The sequence below is a fragment of the Schistocerca gregaria genome, chromosome 1 (genome assembly GCF_023897955.1).
Source record: "Schistocerca gregaria isolate iqSchGreg1 chromosome 1, iqSchGreg1.2, whole genome shotgun sequence".
Classification (NCBI taxonomy): Eukaryota; Metazoa; Arthropoda; class Insecta; order Orthoptera; family Acrididae; genus Schistocerca; species Schistocerca gregaria.
The window spans coordinates 1,080,992,893-1,081,011,900 of record NC_064920.1 but is presented as its reverse complement, the minus strand read 5'-3'; the positions used below and the strand labels follow the sequence as shown (position 1 = coordinate 1,081,011,900).

At 40.5% G+C, this 19,008-nt stretch overlaps 1 protein-coding gene across 1 annotated transcript in view; it reads left to right on the top strand.

The window, feature by feature from the left end:
* Positions 1-19,008, top strand: part of LOC126281874 (WD repeat and FYVE domain-containing protein 3) — a 289,780-nt gene that overhangs the window by 103,803 nt on the left and 166,969 nt on the right. Inside the window, exons 17-18 of the mRNA XM_049981155.1 lie at positions 11,897-12,078; positions 15,787-16,121. Of these exons, the coding sequence (XP_049837112.1) occupies positions 11,897-12,078; positions 15,787-16,121 (517 nt within the window). The remainder of the gene's footprint in view (positions 1-11,896; positions 12,079-15,786; positions 16,122-19,008) is intronic.

Genomic DNA, 19,008 nt, shown 5'->3' with positions numbered 1-19,008 from the left:
AGTTTAAACTATTGATCTTTTGTTTTAAATTGTTGAACTTACATAATCAATTAAGGACTCTAGAATTCCATGTTCTGACCAGGAAAAAGCTATATTAGTTGTACCTGATGACAACATCCTACTGAGTAGTCCCTTTCTGGAATCTAAATGAAATACCATTTGACCTCTGGAAGTTTTACCCAAGAGGATGCTGCCATCATCATACAGTAGACCAGCATGTCATTGGTGAAATGTACCAACATAGTTTGCACTTACTTTCAGCCATTTGCAGCACCAACATAACAAGGCTATGATGGCTGATGTTCCAAGGCTAGATCACTCAATCTTTCTGACTATTGCCCCTGAAATTATTTAGAAAGCTGCTTCCCATCTTCAGGAGCCAAAGACTAGTCTGGCCTCTGCACAGATACCCCTCCAATGTAATCACTGTTGAAGAATGGCCATCTGCATTGTTAAGGATTGAGGCACGTAACCCTTGCCCCTCCTCCCCGTGTCCACCATGAGATGGTGGCAAGGTCCACTATTAATGGGGGGAGCAAAGATTATATCAAAAAAATCTAAAAGCATAAACCTGTGACATCTGTAGGACTATACCTTGCTCATGTTTAACAGTTTCCAGTCCTGTTTTAAATATTCAGTGTTGAGTGTCATGTGTGTGTAGGATTTTCACATTTTTTAATACAGATTATAGCGAGAATTAAAATAAAAAAGAAAAATTAAGAATATTTGTAACAGAAAAGAAATATCTTCATACTACTTGCCACAGTAGTAACAACTGGAGTGAGGCTGTACACACACACAATTTTAAAAGAACTGATGAATCTCTAATTGTTGGAATTTTTCAAGATTGTTTAATTTGGATGAAGTTGAGGAACAAATTGGGATGGTATATGCAGAGGTGCTGGAGGGGAGGAAAAAATTTGAAAGCCCTGACACTGGAAGGAGACAACTCATTTGCTACTAACTAGTCCCTTGCCACATCATAATTATTTCATACTTGACTCCACTGCCATAAATAATTGATAAGTCTGAAACATTCGTGGAATACTGTCCTGTTCCCCATCGTTTCACCCATATATGTATTCAACACGTATTCTGAACACACCTATACCTGGCTCTCTCTGTGTCTCCCTCTTCTTCCCTCTCCCTGTCCACCACATTCTCCTCGCTCTCTCTGTCTCTTCATCTCGTCCTCCCCCTCTCTTTGTCCATTTTCTCCACCCATCTTCTCTGACCATATCTTTCTCCCCCTTCCCTCTGACCAATCATCCTTCCTCTCTTTCTTTACACCCTGTCTTCTCCTCTTCCTTTTCCACTTGCCCACTACATCTCTACACCTTCCACCTGCCTCATGACCCCCCCCCCCCCCCTCTCTCTCTCTCTCTCTCTCTCTAATACTCTGTCTCTGTCCATTTCCTCCCCTCCTTGCCTGTCCATCCCCTCCTCTGTCCATCTTAATCTGTCCCCAGCCATGCTCTTTAGCTCATGTAGCCCCTGAAATATAGTTCCATAAAGCAGGCCGATACTACTCCCATAACATTCCTTTCCTGCAGGGCAGGTTACATGTTGGGGCCCAGAAAACCTTTTCTTGCTCCTAATGTGTAGGTTTGCAGGCCGATATTGTTCCCACACAACATGCTTGTCATGCAAAACAGCCTCTATACGAGAGCCTGGGAAGAACACATTTTTGGCCGTATCTGTGCTCCTGTTGGATCTAGGTGGTTATAAATCCTACAGTGCTGATATATGTGATGCATACTGTTTCTGTGCCAAATTTGGTTGAAATTGATCCAGAGGTTTGGGGGGAGATCATGGACATACATACACACTTACACTGTGCTTTTTATGTATAATACCTAGAAACCTCATGGTGAACCACATATTGTTCCACCAAAACCCTTTAAACAATGTGGTGTGAATTACTTGATTAACTTACTTTTATCTGAAAAGGAGGTATGAGGTGTGATCAAAAAGTAATTTTTGTTTTTCATAAATAATCTTTATTTATTCATCAGTAACAACATTGTCTCCTTCAAAGTAGTCCCCCTCAGATATGATACACTTATACCAGTGCTTTCCACAATCTTTGAAGCATTTCTGAAACTCACTTTGCCATTATAGTGTTCAGCTTCTTCAGTGATTCTGTTTTTATCTCATCAGTGGTGCCAAAACGACATCCTTTCATGGTTCTCTTCAGCCTTGGGAATAGAAAGAAGTCACAGAGGACCGTGTCTGGCGAATACGGTGGCCGAAGCAACACAATGTGTTGTTGCCAAAAAATTATGAACAAGCACATTGAGATGCAAGCAGGAGCAGTGTTGTGATGCCATTTCCACAAGTGGTTTTACCATAATTCCGGTTCTTTTCTTCATGCAAGCAGCTCATAACTTCCAGGTGATATTCCTTGTTGACAATGTGACCATGAGGCAGGATCTTAAGCTGCACTATCCCATTGTAGTCAAGGAAAACAGTGAGAAGAACCTTCATATGTGATCAAACTTAATTAATATTTCGTTGTTTACTCCTCAGGCAGTTTCCATTAGGACGATTGGTCCTTGGTTTTGACATCCCATATACCCATGTTTTGTAATCTTTTTCCTTTAGAAGTTGTCAACTTCATTCAGCAATTCCTGAGCAATGTCTACTCATCATTTTTGGTCGAAATTTAACAATTCTTAATGAACTTTTCTGCTACATATTTTGTGCCCAAAACATTCAGAAACATTGGGGGGGGGGGGGGGGGGGGGAATCCATATGGCGTGTGTGGTGAAACAGGCACCGATGTCACAAATGTCAGGTTGTAGAGCATGCTATGCAACAGGATATTGCGAGTTGCCAGTATACACCCTCTGCCTATGACCATTCATCCCAATTGATAATTTTGTGGTAGTCATGCCGATGTATAAGGCTGAAAGTGTTTACATAATAGCTGGTATATGACATGTCATTTTGTAGGTGACTCTCCCTTTGATAGTACATGTTTTGCCAGTTACAGGGCTATTATAGGTGATGGTAGAAGGGTGCATAGGGCAAGTCTTGCAGTGGGGATGGACACAGGGGTAGGAGTTTTAGGGTAGGGAGATGGGTGCAGAAGCAGCATAGGGTCTGACAAAAATATTGTGGAAATTGGGAGGGCAATGGAAAGCTATTTCAAACAGAATGGATCTCATTTCATGGCACTATTTCAAAGCTGTTTTGTGGAGTGACCAGCAGTACCAGGATTAGATGTGACGGTCTGGGAAATCTGATTTTTAACTAGGCTGGTGGGGTAATCACGTCCACCAAAGGCTGAGATGAGAGTGGTGGTGTATTGCTATAAAGAGTTTGTATCTGAACAAATATGTTTGCCTTGAATATCAAGGCTGTAAGGTAGACAGCATTTGACATGGAAGGGAAGGCAACTGTCAAAATCTCAGTACTGTTATTTGTTCGTAGATTTAATGTGGTTGGAAGTGTGTAGTTAGCCTTTGGTGAGGATGCGATCAACATCAAGGAAAGTGGCATGGGATTCAAAGTAGGACCATGTGAAATTTAAATAAGAGAAGGTATTCAGAGATCCCAGGAATTTTTGCAGGTCAGCCTCACCATGAGCCCATATGACAAAGATGTCATCAATGTATCTAAACCAAACCAGGGGCTGAAGACTTATGGATTCCAGGAAAGCCCCTTCCAAGTGACCCATTAAAAGTTTGGCATAGGAAGGAGCCATCCTGGTTCCCACGGCTGTACCCCCTGATCTGTTTGTTGTTTGCCCCTCAAAGATGAAGTAGTTGTTGGTATGTATAAAGTTGATTAAGGTGAGTAGGAAGGATGTCATAGGTTTGGAATCAGCTGGATGCTGACCGAGGAAATGTTCAGCAGCAGACAGGCCATGTATGTGGGGGATGATGGTATAGAGGTAGGTGGCATCAATGGTGACAAACTAGGTATGTGGTGCGAGTGTGGCAGGCACAGATTTCAGACGATCTAGGAAATGTTTGGTATCTATGATTTAGGAGGAGAGTCTACTATGGATTGCAAGTGTTGAACAACTAAGGCAGATATACGTTCGGTAGGTGCTTTGAAGCCAGCAGCTATAGGATGGCCAGGATGATTGGGTTTGTGGATCTTAGGAAGAAGGTAAATGGTGGGGTTGCGTGGTTTTGAGAGGGGTGAGAAGTTCTGTGGACGGAGGTGTTAGTGCTTGTGAGGGGCCTGAGGTTTTAAGGAGGGACTGTAGGTGAATTTGAATCACAGTTATGGAATTTTGATGGCCGACACTGCAAGTAGAGGTGTCAGACTGCTCGTGTAGACCTTCACTAATGTACTTCTTTCGGTCAAGTAATGTAGTGGTAGATCCTTTGTCAGATGGGAGGATATTGATGGATTCATCAGCTTTTAGGGAACATAGAGCCTGGAGCTTTGCAGAAGACAGGTTTGGTTAGGGTCATGTTGTAGGGATTTGAGGAAGGGTTGTGAAGCAATGGTGGGTGTAAGGAATTCTTTGAAGGCTTGTAAGGGATGATTTTGAGGTAGAGGTGGTTGATCAAGTTGGGATCATGGTCTGAACTGTTCAAGACAGGGTTCAATGTCAGGCTTGCTGTTGGAAAGGTTTTGGGGTTGGGTTGCAAAGTGATATTTCAAATGGATATTATGTGCGAATGAAAGGCGGTCCTTTACAAAAGCAGCATGGTCAAATAAAGGTTTAGGACTGAAAGCGAGGCCCTTAGACAATACAGATAATTCAGGAGGGGAGAGTACTTTAGACGAGAGGTTAAGGACACTGTACTGTTGTGACTGATTCTTGGGACTATGCGTTATTCTTGGTCTGGGAGTCAGTGGTGAAGGCTGAGGGATGTTAAGGAGGTTGGCGAAGCTCTGTTTGTTGGAGAGGAGTGGTAGTTGATGGTGTGGCTGTTTAGGGAGCTGCAGAGGGACAGGAAGGAAAATACAATTGTTCAGGTACTTTAGGAGAAGGTGGGATGGCTTTCTGAGGTGAAGTCTGGCATGTTGTTGCAGTTTGAAGTTGGCTTGGCAGATGATACCATTCAAGGAAACATGAGGAGCAGATAACTGCAGGATTTTGCAGATGGGGAAATAGGGACTTTCAGTGTTAGGCCTTTTGGAGTAACTCCAAGGGACAAGCAAGTTTCAGAGAAAAGAATGTGGGGCCTTAGTTTTGATAGTGCACAGGCATGTTTTCGAAAAGAATGGATGTAGTATGAGATGGTATTCATCATAGCAAGAGAGGGCAGTTTGGAGAGTTAGAAATAGTGGGAGAGGCAAAAGATAGATAAATAAAAAAAACCAAGGAAAAAGTTGGAAAAATTAGAAAACTTGCAATTCTTTTTGAAAACATGCCTTTGCACTATCAAAACTCTTCCGTCTCAGCATTTGAGTGAGCTCCCTCCTACCTTTGGATAAGCAACAGCCAGCAGCAAATCACACTCTTAGCTCACTTTTTTGTTTTATAGTTTAATTCTTAATTTCTTTGCATGTTTTTGGGTACTTGCATAGTTTAATTCACAAATTTTGGGCCTGTTATAGTATTTGAGACTTGCAGCATTGAGTTTTACTACCTGTGTAGTGTAAATTCATGTACTCTATTTACTCGAATTTAAGCCACACTCGAATCTAAGCTGCACCTGAAAAATGAGACTCGAAATCAAGGAAAAAAAAATTTCCCGAATCTAAGCCGCACCTGGAATCTGAGACTCGAAATTCAAGGGGAGAGAAAAGTTTTAGGCCGCACCTCCAAATCGAAACAAAGTTGGTCCATTGTAATATGAGACACAATTTAGGTCAAATGAAAGACGATAGAGCTATAGTAGTTTGGTTCGAGTCGTAAGCTTAGCAGTTAAGCTTTACCAGGTAGCCATTGCTATGCGTCAAGCGCTCCGTCCGTATTTATACGGGTACCCTTCCTTTTTCACGTGCTTCGTCTGGTTTGAATTGATTGCTTATTTTTTCTTTGATCTGATAAATGCCGTTCTCTTTGTTATAGGTGTTTACGTCACTCAAAGCTGAAAATGCATTACTGTACTGTGTCATGCATTGTTTGTCGCATTCTGATGCGACTCGCGGCATGGCTTGCTTTTGTGTGGGCTACTGCTGCTTACAATTAAAAAAAAGAGTGAGAGAGGAATCGTCTCATTAGCGAAACAATGACAAGAGACTGCTATTTGTTGTTACTTACAATGCTGCTTTCTTTGATAATGATCAACAAGAACCAAATAATAGACTGTGTATGTTAGAAGATGTTCTGAATGAGAGTTTAGCAAAAATTTTTCTCTACTTGAAAATCGTTGCAGACACCTCTTTAGTACATTACATTCTGCACAGAAATTAGAGTCATCTTAGATTTGTTGCCGTGCTTCATTTCTGACTGTATCACTTGTCGGCATAAGAATAATACGAATATAAACACGACATGATTTGTATATTCTTCTGCGTTCGCTGTAGTCTCACTCTAGTTTCGTAGTTTATTAGGCAGACAGGATTTAAGTGAGATAGCAGCAAACATGAAACAATACATGGCAAAATGTTTATATTTGTATTATTATTATTATTATTATTATTATTATTATGGTGAAGAGACTACTGCATGTGATTCACATTTTAAAAGTTCCTATTAGCAACCATCCCTTCTCACAGGTAGGAAAAAAATCAGAACCCAGAGTTGGCCATACTGACAAACATCCCAAACAGTCCTGCCAGTCAGATTTTCGTAGTGCATTGAAATGCTGCTACATTCGAAGATGAACAATACAGAATTTGTATTTACTTTGTTGGATAATGTATGAAAATGCAGTGGTTGAAACTCAGGGCGGAGAAAAAAAGCTCATCTTCCACCTTTTTTTAAAATTTATTTACTGATGCAGAGGTTTTGGTGGGTGCCAGTATTTATCTTTGTGTCTGCGAAGTGCTACATATATTAGACAACAGAAGTTAGTTGTGGCAACACCTAGACTACCAACATTTTTCAGAACTTCCACTTTGCACTCGATTCTAAGCCGCAGGCGGTTTTTCGGATTACAAAAACCGGAAAAAAGTGCGGCTTAGATTCAAGTAAATACTGTAATTGTCAGTAATCTGTTTGTTTTGAACAGCTTCTGAGATAAAAGAGAGGAAAAAAATTGTTAGGGATGGATAGGGAATGCGCCTATTGTGTACGGATTCAGGGGGAATTGGCCACCATCAGTAAACAGCTGGAATCTGTGTTGGCCGTGGTCGACCGGCTCCAGGTTGTTGCCCTGGGCTGCGGTGACATTGGGACACCCGAGGTGAGCGCTTTGGTGCCTCTGGAACCTGTAATATTACCAGGGATCTCTGATGCCACTGTGCCCTCTCATTCAAACGTTTCTGCCGGTTGATACTTGCCTAACGATGATTAGCTCACTGTGGTGGGGTCACGAATCCCTGGACAGAAGGTGAAAGTTGGTGCTGGCTGCAAGGCTGTACCCTTACATCTCCGTAACAGGTTGGAACTGCTCACTGATAGATCCCCTTAGGGATATGGCAGCTAAGGACGGGAAGAAAGCCAATGTGCCCTTTGTGTGCATACTGTGCAGAGTCACCCAAGATGTGGAAATAGTCCTTCCGGATGCCATGAAGAGTACAGGGTGCAGGCAACTGCAGGTGGTGGCTCATGTTTGCACTAATCATGTGTGTTACTATAGATTGGGAAAGATTCTCTCTGGTTTCCTACGGCTATATGAGTTGGTGAAGACTGCCAGTCTTGCTAGCGAGATGAGGGCAGAGCTCACCATCTTGTGACTCGCATTCGGGAGGACGTCGGTTCAATCCCGTCTCCAGCCACCCTGATTTAGGTTTTCCGTGATTTCCCTAAATCGTTTCATTCAAATGCCGGGTTGGTGCCTTTGAAAGGGCACAGCCGATTTCCTTCCCAATCCTTCCCTAACCCGAGCTTGCGCTCCGTCTCTAATGACCTCGTTGTCGACGGGACATTAAACACTAACCACCACCACTCACCATCTTGCAGCATTACCGACAGGACCGATTGCGGACCTGTGGTACAGAGGCGAGTGGAGGGTCTGAATCAGAGGCTCAGACAGTTATGCGACTGTGTAGGCTGCAGATTCCTCGACTTACGCCATTTGGTGGTGGGGTTTCAGGTTCCACTAAATACGTCAGGTGTCCACTACACACAGGAGGCGGCTACACGGGTAGCAGGGGCTGTGTGCTGTGGACTGGGCATTTTTTTTAAGGTTAGTCTGTCTCAGGAAAGATCAAAAAGGGCTCCAGTCTCAAAGAGTACAGGACAAAGAAATGACAGGAACCGATCAAGCAACAGTCGGTATTGTAGTCGTAAATTGTCGTAGCTGTGTTGCAAAAGTACCAGAGCTTCAAGTGCTGATAGAAAGCACTGAAGCTGAAATCGTTATAGGAACAGAAAGCTGGCTAAAGCCGGAGATAAATTCTGTCTAAATTTTTACAAAGGCACAAACACTGTTCATAAGTGATAGATTAAGTAAAGTAGGTGGTGATGTGTTTGTGTCTGTTGGTAGCAGTTTATCTTGTAGTGAAGTTGAAATAGATAGTATCTACAAATTGCTATGGGTAGAGGTTATACTCAACAGCTGTACCAAAATAATAATTGGCTCCTTCTACCGACCCCCCAACTCAAATGATATAATAGCTGAATGGTTCAAAGAAAACTTGAATCTCATTACAAATAAGTAGCCCACTCATACAGTTATAATTGTTGGAGACTTCAATGTACCCTCGATTTGTTGCCGAAAATACATGTTCAAAGCCGGTGGTAGACAGAAAACATCTTCCGAAATTGTACTAAATGCTTTCCCTGAGAATTACTTTGAACAACTGGTTTATGAGCCCACATGAATTGTAAATGGTTGCGAAAACACACTTGACCTCTTAGCCACAAATAATCCTGATCTAATAGAGACCGTCATGACAGAAACAGGGATTACTGAACACAAGGTGATTGTAACGGGGCTCAAAACTATATCAACCAAAACCACTATAAATAAATGCAAAATATACCTATTTAAAACAGTAGATAAAAATTCGCTTGATGCCTTCCTAAGAGTGTCTCCATTCCTTCCAAGCTAATTATGTAAGTGTAGACCAGAAATGGCTAAAATTCAAAGATACAGTGTCGACAGCAATAGATAGATTCATACCGCATAAGTTGATAAGATATGAGACTGATCCACCACGGTGCACAAAACATGTCAGAACACTGTTGCAGAAGCAACGAAAAAAGCAAGCCAAATTCAGAAGCACGCAATATTCCCAAGACTGGCAAAGTGTCACGGAAGCTTGAAATTTAATGTCAATGTGAGATGCTTTTAATAGTTTCCTCAATGAAACATTGTCTCAAAATATGGTAGAAACCCCAAAGAGATTCTGGTCATATGTAAAGTACACGAGTGGCAAGAAAACAGTAAATACCGTCACTGCGCGGTAGCGATGGAAATGTTACCGATGAGGGTGCCACTAAAGCCGAGTTACTGAATACAGTTGTCCGTAATTCCTTCATGAGAGAAGACAAAGTAAATATTCCAGAATTTGAAACCAGAACAGTTGTTAGTGTGAGTGACATAAAAGAAGATATCTTAGGTGTTGTGAAACAATTCAAATCAACCAGATGGTAAAGCAGTCAAGACCCTTTCAGAGTATGCATACACAATAGCACCTTTCTTAGCAATCATATACAACAGCTCACTTGACGAAAGGTCTGTTCCTAAAGACTGGAAAGTAGCACAGGTCACACCAATATTCAAGAGGGAAAATAGGAGTGACTTATTGAATTACAAACCCATATCACTGACCTCAATTTGCAGTAGGATTTTGTTGCATATACTGTACTCGAACATTATGAATCACCTTGAAGAAAATGAGTTATTGATACATAATCAACACGGATTCAGAAAATATCGTTCTTGTGCAACACAGCTAGCTCTTTATTCCCATCAAGTAATGAATGCTGTCGACAAGGGATCTCAGATCGATTCCATATTCCTAGATTTCCAGAAGGCTTTTGACACCGTTCCACACAAGCGACTATAAATCAAATTGCGTGCATATGAAGTATCGTCTCAGTTGTGTGACTGGAGTCATGATTTCCTCCCTGAGAGGTCACAGTTCGTAGTGATAGACGGTAAATCATTGAGTAGAAGAGAAGTGATATCTGGCGTCCCACAAGGTAGTGTCATAGGCCCTCTGCTACTCCCAATTTACATAAATGATCCAGGTGATAGATAATCTGAACAGCCCCTTAGATTGTATTGTTTGCAGATTACGCTTTAATTTACTTTGTAGTAAAATCATCAGACGACCAATTCCAATTACAACATGATCTAGAGAGAATTCCTGTATGGTGCAATAAGTGGCAATTGGCACTAAACAAAGAAAAGTGTGAGGTCATCCACATGGGTACTAAAAGAAATCCGATAAATTCTGGGTATAAGATAAATCGCACAAATCTAACGGCTGTCAATTCGACTAAAAACGTAGGAATTACAGTTACGGGCAACTTAAATTGGAAAGACCACATAGGTAATATTGTGGGGAAGGCAAAACAAATACTGCGCTTTTTTGGCAGAACACTTAGAAGATCTGACAAACCCACTAGAGACAGCCTACTTTACACTTATCTGTCCCCTGCGGGAATATTGCTGCACAGTATGGGATTCTTATCACGTAGGATTGACGGAGGACATCAAATAAGTGCAAAGAAGGGCAGCTCGTTTCATGTTATCACGCAATAGCGGTGAGAGTGTCACTGATATGATACGCGAGTTGGAGTGGCAGTCACTGAAACAAACGCTGTTTTCTTTGTGGCGAGATCTATTTATGAAATTTCAGGCACCAACTTTCTCTTCCAAATCCGAAAATATTTTGTTGACCCCCACCTACGTAGGGAGAAATGATCGTCATAATAAAATAAGAGAAATCAGAGCTCGAACGGAAAGATTTAGGTGTTTCTTTTTCCCATGCGCCATTTGAGAGTGGAATGGTAGAGAAGTAGTATGAAAATGATGCAATGAACCCTCTGCCAGGCACTTAAGTGTGAATTGCAGAGTAATTATGTAGATGTAGATGTTTGTTCACTGTAACTATTCTTTGCTTCACTCTGTTTTAATTTTCTACATCTTTCATTGCCTTTCCCATCTATTTTTTCACTGCACCTCCCCTCCCCCCCCCCCCCCCCCCCCCTCCCCTCCCACCTCTGTTACATACAATGCACTTAGCTTTTCACTTTTATTAACTCATGCATGATGTTTAAGCAGTAATCTCCTTTTCCTTCACCCTTCTTTGTTCCCCTTCAACCTTCTGCCTGAAGAAGCAGCCACTAGCTCCGAAAGCTTGCCAATTACAACTGTCTCTTATGTGTGTGTGGTCTGCTGCCTCATATGTAGAGAGATTGACAGCTTTTCTTAAAAAGTGTTACAAGTTAAAATAATGTCTTTATACTTGTCTGGAGTAATGTAGCAATTTCAAGCCATCAGTTGTTGAGTGACTTCAGTAATTTCAGCCAACCAAAAAGTGACTATCAAAAATGACCTTGCAGTGCTCATTCCATTTTGTGTGTGAAACTAAAGGATTGTGTTCATGTAATCAGAGAAACAAAGATTAAGGTTTAACATCATGTTGACAGAGTTGCAGGATCAGATCTTGTCTCAGTTTTGAGATGAGTCCTTTAAGTACATAAACCTGGTTATGTAGGATTGTGGAACCCACAAAAATATGGCAATTGTAGTATTGAGGTGTATCTGCATTTTACAGTATCCAGTAGATTATTAATTTCTAATTCATATGCAATAAATAGCTTTTAAGCACTGTGGCATAATTCATTATTAGTTAGTTTTATGTGTTTGATCATTTGGTGAAAGAATGGGAAAAGAAATATTTGTATTATTTGTGCTAGGTACTGAAGAGTCTTGTTCGATCAGAGCGAAATCAGCAGATAATGTGTGAAGCTGGGCTACCTGGACAATTGTTGGCATGCGGCCGTGCAGCACTTGAAGAAGACACGCATCCTCTTCACCCTCCACTTCAGTACATGTTGGAGCGATTAGCAGCCCAAACTCTGGAACCACGAGATCTCAGGTTAGAATCTGTTGTCCGTGTGTCATATTTCGTGAAATCAGTATTCTTTAATTGTATGCAGTGCCACATTAGTATTTTTTTGCCAGAAATCAGTATAAAGTAGTTACCAGATTGAAGTGGAGTCACTTAATAAAAGAATGGTGGCCTGATGCTGTAAAAAACATTATAATATGTTGCTAGACTGATTGTGAAGGTTTGTGGCGAACAGAGTTTCTTACATGTGAAGATACACTTCAAATGTCATATTGTATTTCATTGGAAGAGAAAACTTTTCTGGCCAAACGATATAAATAACAAACATCAGGTTAGCAGCATGAATAAATCAAGATGAAGTTAAAACAACCACAATATACTTAAAAAAATAAACAGTAGATTAGATGATGTAAATCTTGTTTAAGAAATGTGAAAACAAATACATTGTGAGACAACAGAAGTTTGGGTCAAAAAATTTATCAAGAATACAGACAGTAAGAACTGGAACTAAAAGTGCAAACGCTCTAAATTGCTGATGATGCACACAAGATTCAGAGTCACATAATACAAACTGGAAGTGGTACATATCTGGTAGAACTTGACTCTAAGGAACAGCTCATAGTGATAGACTACATAATACTAAAGAAGTAAGTGCCTGACAGTCATGAGGTTATGCCGACACACTTTGTAATGACTGAACCAAGGAAATAGAATAGTAGTACATGTTAATGTCAGAAATTGAATTTAATGGTATGGAAATGTGAATAAAATGTAGTCTAGACCTTTGTCGGTGGTGGCTGTTAACCTGAGAATTGAGACAAAGCCAAAGTAATAATGGGATGGTAACTGTCAGTAGTGACAAGGGACTGTGGACTTGTGATCTTCCATGGTGAGCAGAACAATGAAACAGTAAACAGCAACAGATACTTAGTAGTAGATCAACAAAAATAATCAATTTTTGAAAATATAAGTAATTGGATAGATAAAAAAACTAATCACCAATCAGTGGCTGGAGAACACACATATAAAACATATGAGAGTTTGCTAGCTTTTGGAGCTAGTGGGTTTTTCTTCCAGGAGAAGGACTGAAGAGGAAGGAAAGCAGCTGAATGAGATGGTTAGTGACATTTAGGAAAAGGATTAGAGCTCAGAAATGTCGCACAGAACTCCGGGTCAGGGGAGACTTACCAAATGGGGTGAGGACAGAAGGATAGACTGGTTGCTAGGGATGTGTGGACAAGATCGGAAAACCTGGGAGCGTAAAGGTGGAAGAGGGTAATATGCAAGACAAGTATTACTGCTAAAACATCGTAAAGGAGTTAATAAGAACAAAAAGCGAAGTGCTTTGGATGTGATAGAGGTAGGAGAGGGACAGTGAAAAAATAGGCAAGTCAGAAAATGAAGTAAGTAGAAAATAAAAAGTAAATGAAGAGAGGAATAGTTACTGTGAAGAAATTCTGAGACTGAAGAAATTAATGTAATTTAAGGCCAGGTGGGTGGTGAGAACCAATGACATCATGTAGTGCCTTTTTCCACCTACCAAAACTGATGTCAGGGGGAAGAATTCAGATAACACGTGCGGTGAAACAGGTGCTTAGGTCATGAATGTCATGTTGTAGAACATGCTTTGCAACAGGATATCGTGTGTTGCCAGTATACATTCTCTACCTGTTCCCATTCACCCTAACTGATAACTTGGTGGTAGTCATGCCAACATAAGAGGCCAAACAATGTTTGCATAATTAATAAAATGTTCCAGGCTGTGTTATACTGTGCTCGAATCAATTTCACATTAAAATTCTCATGGCTCGCTACTGAGCCAGGATGTGAATTGCGCATTCAAAGAAGCTACGATCCCCCTTGAAAATGGCCTCTGCAGATAGGGATGAAACATTGAGTTTTAATGTGAAATCCATTTCACCAGAGCATAATAGCCCAGAACATTTTATTAATTGTGACATTTCTGGCTGTGAAAGTTTACATTTTCACAGCATTTGCATAAAAGCCAGTATAAAATGTACCCCATCAAACAAGAAGTTGTATACCAGGTGTTATGCAGACACTGTTTGACCTCTTACATCGGCATGACTACCACCAACTTACCAGAATGAATGGGCATAGGCAGAGGCCATACACTAGTGACACACAATATCTGGTTGCAGAACACACTCTAAAACATGACAGTTGTGACCTCAGTGCCTGTTTCGCCACATGTGCCATCTGCAGTCTTGTCCCCAGACACCAGTTTCTGAGAACTCTGCAGGTGGAAACTTGCACTACATGATGTCGTTGGTTCTTGCCTCCCACCTGCCCTTAATTTACATTAATTTCTTCAGTCTCAGCATTTCTTTACAGTATCTATTTCTTACCTCACTCTCTTTTTGCTTTCTACATATTTAATTTTATGACGTGTGTATTTTTCACCACCCCTCTGCCACCTTGATCACATCCAATACACTTAGCTTTTTGCTCTTATTAACTCCTGCATGGTGTTTTAGCAGTAGTCCTTGTCTTGCATGTTGCTCTATCCTCTCCTTTAAGCTAAGATATTTTCCAGTCTCATCCGATGCAGTCCCCAACAGTCAGTCTTTCCTTCTCATCCCGACTGTTAAGTCTCCCCTGACACGGAGTTCTGGGTGACTTTTCCAAATTCTACCCCTTTTCCTAAATGTCACCAGTCCTTTTCCCTCACCCCTTTTCCTTCCCCTTCAAACCTTCTGCCAGAAGGAGGAGCCACTGGCTCAAAATGCTAGCAAACTGCAATATATTTTATATATTTGTTCTCCTGTTGCTGCTTTGCGAGAAGATTTTTTATCTATCCAGTTGTTTACACTAAGCAGAGGGCTATTTTAAAATGTGTCACCATTACCTGAGCTGGTACAGCTGCTCAGTCTTTTTCTGAACAGTATGTAAATAACCATGGAAAGCTGCATAAAACCAGTCTCAGGACTGAAGATGACGACAACAACAACAACAACAACAACAACAACAACAACTTGTAAATAACAAATGGATACTGACATAAATTGGAAAAATCTTGCATTCTCTTATTTTTGCTTGATTGGAGGTAGATTAAGGAACCAAACCAAGACATGTTCATGAAACAAGGTTCTGGAGAGTGGGATTGCTATCCTGAAATATGAGTCACCAGTGTGTGTCATAATGGCATATGAAATATGGTAGGACAAAGGTGTCGAGATTGTTGACAATGCTAAGAGACAGCATTTGGTATTGTCATTTTATTAAATAAATAACAGTGCTACATAATAGATACAACTGCTATTTTTATATATTATTTATATCTGGCTGCTACATATTTTGACAATTAGTAACAAACAGTTGGTAATTTATCACTTTGGCTCTAGTTTGAAAGTGAAACAGTTACTATTTGCAAGAAGATAACAGTAATTGGACCATTAATCTTTTTCAGATAATACAACATATTGACCGCATGACTTAAATTAGAAAGTCTGATGTCCTTGAATCTTTTAGTCTTTCCAAGCAATCATTATTTGTTCTTTGGATTTTGTGAACGAACTCCATCATTATAGCTAAGGAATTGTTGCCAATTTTAGAATAATTCTGTAAAAAAAAGGCATACATTTAAGGCATACAATTAAAATCTCATTTGCAAATATATAACTGTTATTTAAATAACTTTTCATTTGAAATATATCTATAATGTTCTTGTGTAGATGATTTCCATTAGTAAGGGACTACTGATTACTTTTGCAGAGAATTTCTTCGACTTGGCGATCCACTGTGCTGCATTTCCATGGATGATGTTGACCGTATTTATCCATTGCGACCGCCTCATTGTAAGCCTGGTGGTCCTGTTCCATTAACACGTGTGAAAACTCTTGTATCTATGACAACACCACGTGATTTTCGTACTGTGCATGGGAGCTCCATACTGCCTCCATTTGTTGAATTCGATATGTCAGCTGAGGGTTTTGGATGTTTATATCTGCCAAGTGTAGCACCTCAGAGCCCATCAGGACCACCTGTCGTCACCGTGGGTGGTTTAGGAGTCCCAGCTGATACAAGTGTTGTTGGCGGCATTGGATCAGGTGAATCCTGTTTATAGATTTTGTTGCACAATTAAGTGAATTTTGTTATATTTTTTCCCTATCTGTGTAATTTGACTTTAAATGAATCTTTTGTATGAACTATGCTTTCAGTCACAGAGGGATCCTGAAACTGAGATGTTGATAAAAGTAACATTACAGTGTACTACTTGTGTAATATTCTGTTTATAATTTCTATAGCAGGATTTCAAGTTAACATGTTGTTGTGTCTGTCTTCCAGATGAGTGTTTCAAAGATGCGGGTACAAGGACATTTATCTTACTATATAAATAATTTCTTGTCATGTTTCCTAAAAAGTAATGTCTAAACATTTTATATCATTCATAACTACAGACAAAAATTGTGCAATTAAAGTCAGATAATGTTTGGTCACTATCACTTCTGAAAGTGTTGTGATTAATTGCAAACATTAGAAGAGTGAGAACTGTATATGAATGGAAACAGGTATTTATTGCAGAGGGAGAGGCGGAGCATGAAAGGAGGAGGCTGATTTGAAAGAGGTGGTAATTTTTATAGAAGGAAATGGAGTGACTTCAAAACAATTCATCTCATCACCAATAAATGCTATAAGGAAATAGCCATTTGCTGGAATGTCAATATTAGAATGATTAAATGTCATGGAATGTGAGTAAGACAGATGTGCTTTGAATTGGAGTTTTTTCATTGTAGGTAAACAGTTTTGAAGATAGGTATGTGGGTATTTCTGCAGTGCATTGAAACTGGCTTACAGATTAAAACTGTGTGCTGGACCAAGAGTTAATTTTGTCTTTTGCAGACAAGTGCTCAGCCGGTTGAACTCTCCGAATGTGACTCACACCCCACCTTTGCAGCTTTGCTTCCACCAGTACCGCATTTGAGTCATGCTTGGATAGCTAAGTCAGCAGAGCACTTGACTGTGAAAGACAAAGATCTCTAGCTTCAATTCCCAGTCCAGAACACAGTATTAATCTACCAGGAAGTTTTAAATCAGTATACAATCCACTGCAGAGTGAAAATTCATTCTGGTGCATATTGTTTGGAAGGTCTTGCAGAATGTCAGCCCTACAATTGACAGCCTCTTCCTGACATACTGTGTTTTTTTATTGCTACAAAACTCTACGTTTTCAATTTTTGAAATGTGTTTTGACTGTTATGGTAGCACATATCCTTGGCAGTAAGCTACATTCATGTTATGACTGACTCTTCTTTTCTTGGATCTTCTGAAACCGTATTCATCTGCAGCAGATCTATCTATTGTTGACAGCAGCTCAATTCTGATAAATACTAGTTTTTCACCTCTCTCTTGTAAGCACCGGTTGTCCATAATTAAAGTTTCAGTTTCTACATGCTACAGAAAGAGAATTACTGCTCAGAATGATGTCAAATTTGATCAGCATATTATTGACACAGGTGGAAACATCATGCACAAAAAGATGTAAAGACAACTTTACAAGTTGATGGTAGTGCAAGAGTCTTAACGTAAATGGTGCTGCAATTGTCTTAATGTAAATGGAGTCGGCTACAAATGGCAGATGAATTGCAATCAGTTTTTAGTCATTCTGGAACCAAAAACCACATAAAAAGCAAAATGACTTTGGTTTCTAATTGTCATGAGACTAGCGCAAGACATGTTAAATATGCTGTCTACTGTTTTCTGCCGCAAGTTGAAATCAGGAAACAGCACGTTCCACAACAGGTTGGAATGTCTTGGGGGTCACATTCAGAATGTGTTGTGAAATGCGTGCCTTTAATTCAGCTACATTTGTAAGTGGAGCCCAGACACAATACCTTTCGGAAAACCCCACAGCCAAAAGTCACAAGGACTGAGATGGGTGATGTGGTCACCCTGGCTGTAGGATAATGATGGCTGATAATTCTACATTTCCGAAATGCTTCTGCAGCAGACACTCCACTGGCTGTGCAATGTGCGGAGGAGTGCCACCTTGCATACAAATGATTCTACCCACATGTACACGCTGCTGAAGGGTTGGAATGATGTTGGTGTGCAAAAGACTCTCGCAGCATTTACCAGTGACAAGGTATCAGGATTGGCAGGATTTGTCTCCTCGAAAAAATATGGCCCTGCGAAACAAACTGCCATCAACCCCCACCACACAGCCACCTTTGCAGATTAAAGTTGTGCCAGTTGATGAGCAAACGAATTTTCTGTTGCTCATATTCTACAATTTCCTTGGAGATGGAAATGGGCATTGCCTGCCCACAGAAAGTTTCATTACCATTCATTGTCTTCTTCCATGCAAGCAAGAAATTCCAGGGCAAAAGTATATCTTGGTGGCAGGCCAGCAGGAAGCAACTTCTTAATATGGGTGATTTCGTGTGGATAGAAAAGCAGGATGTGTCATAAGATTTTATGCACCACTCTCAATGGCATGTCAAACCTTCAAGCAATTCCCTATGCACTGCGTAGTTGCACACCACCGCTTGATCCCTCCTGCAATGCTGTGGCCACATCTTTGACAAACGTCGGATCAGTGGCTTTCCTCCCTCTGCCACATTGCACTTAGAAAGAACCTGTATTTTTTAATCTTGTAATCATTTGCTCCAGAGTCTTAGCAGACATCAGACCAATGCCTATTTTCGTACCCTTGAATGTCTGGAACTTCTGTAGGGCTACTGGCGCACAGTCACCATTCTTGTAAAAGAGCTTTACCAGCAGTGTGTGATCCTTCATGGAGACAGTCATGTTGGGCAACGCAGATGCAAACTGAGGAACAGCAATGTTCCAACACATCTGCTGATGTGCATATTTCGATGCTTACAGTGCCATCTATTGGTCCGATTTTCGTTCAGTTGTTGTTGTTGTTGTTGTTGTTGTTGGTTTTTTTCTCCATTTTGTTTCCCCTTGCTTCAATAATACACTGTTCAAATT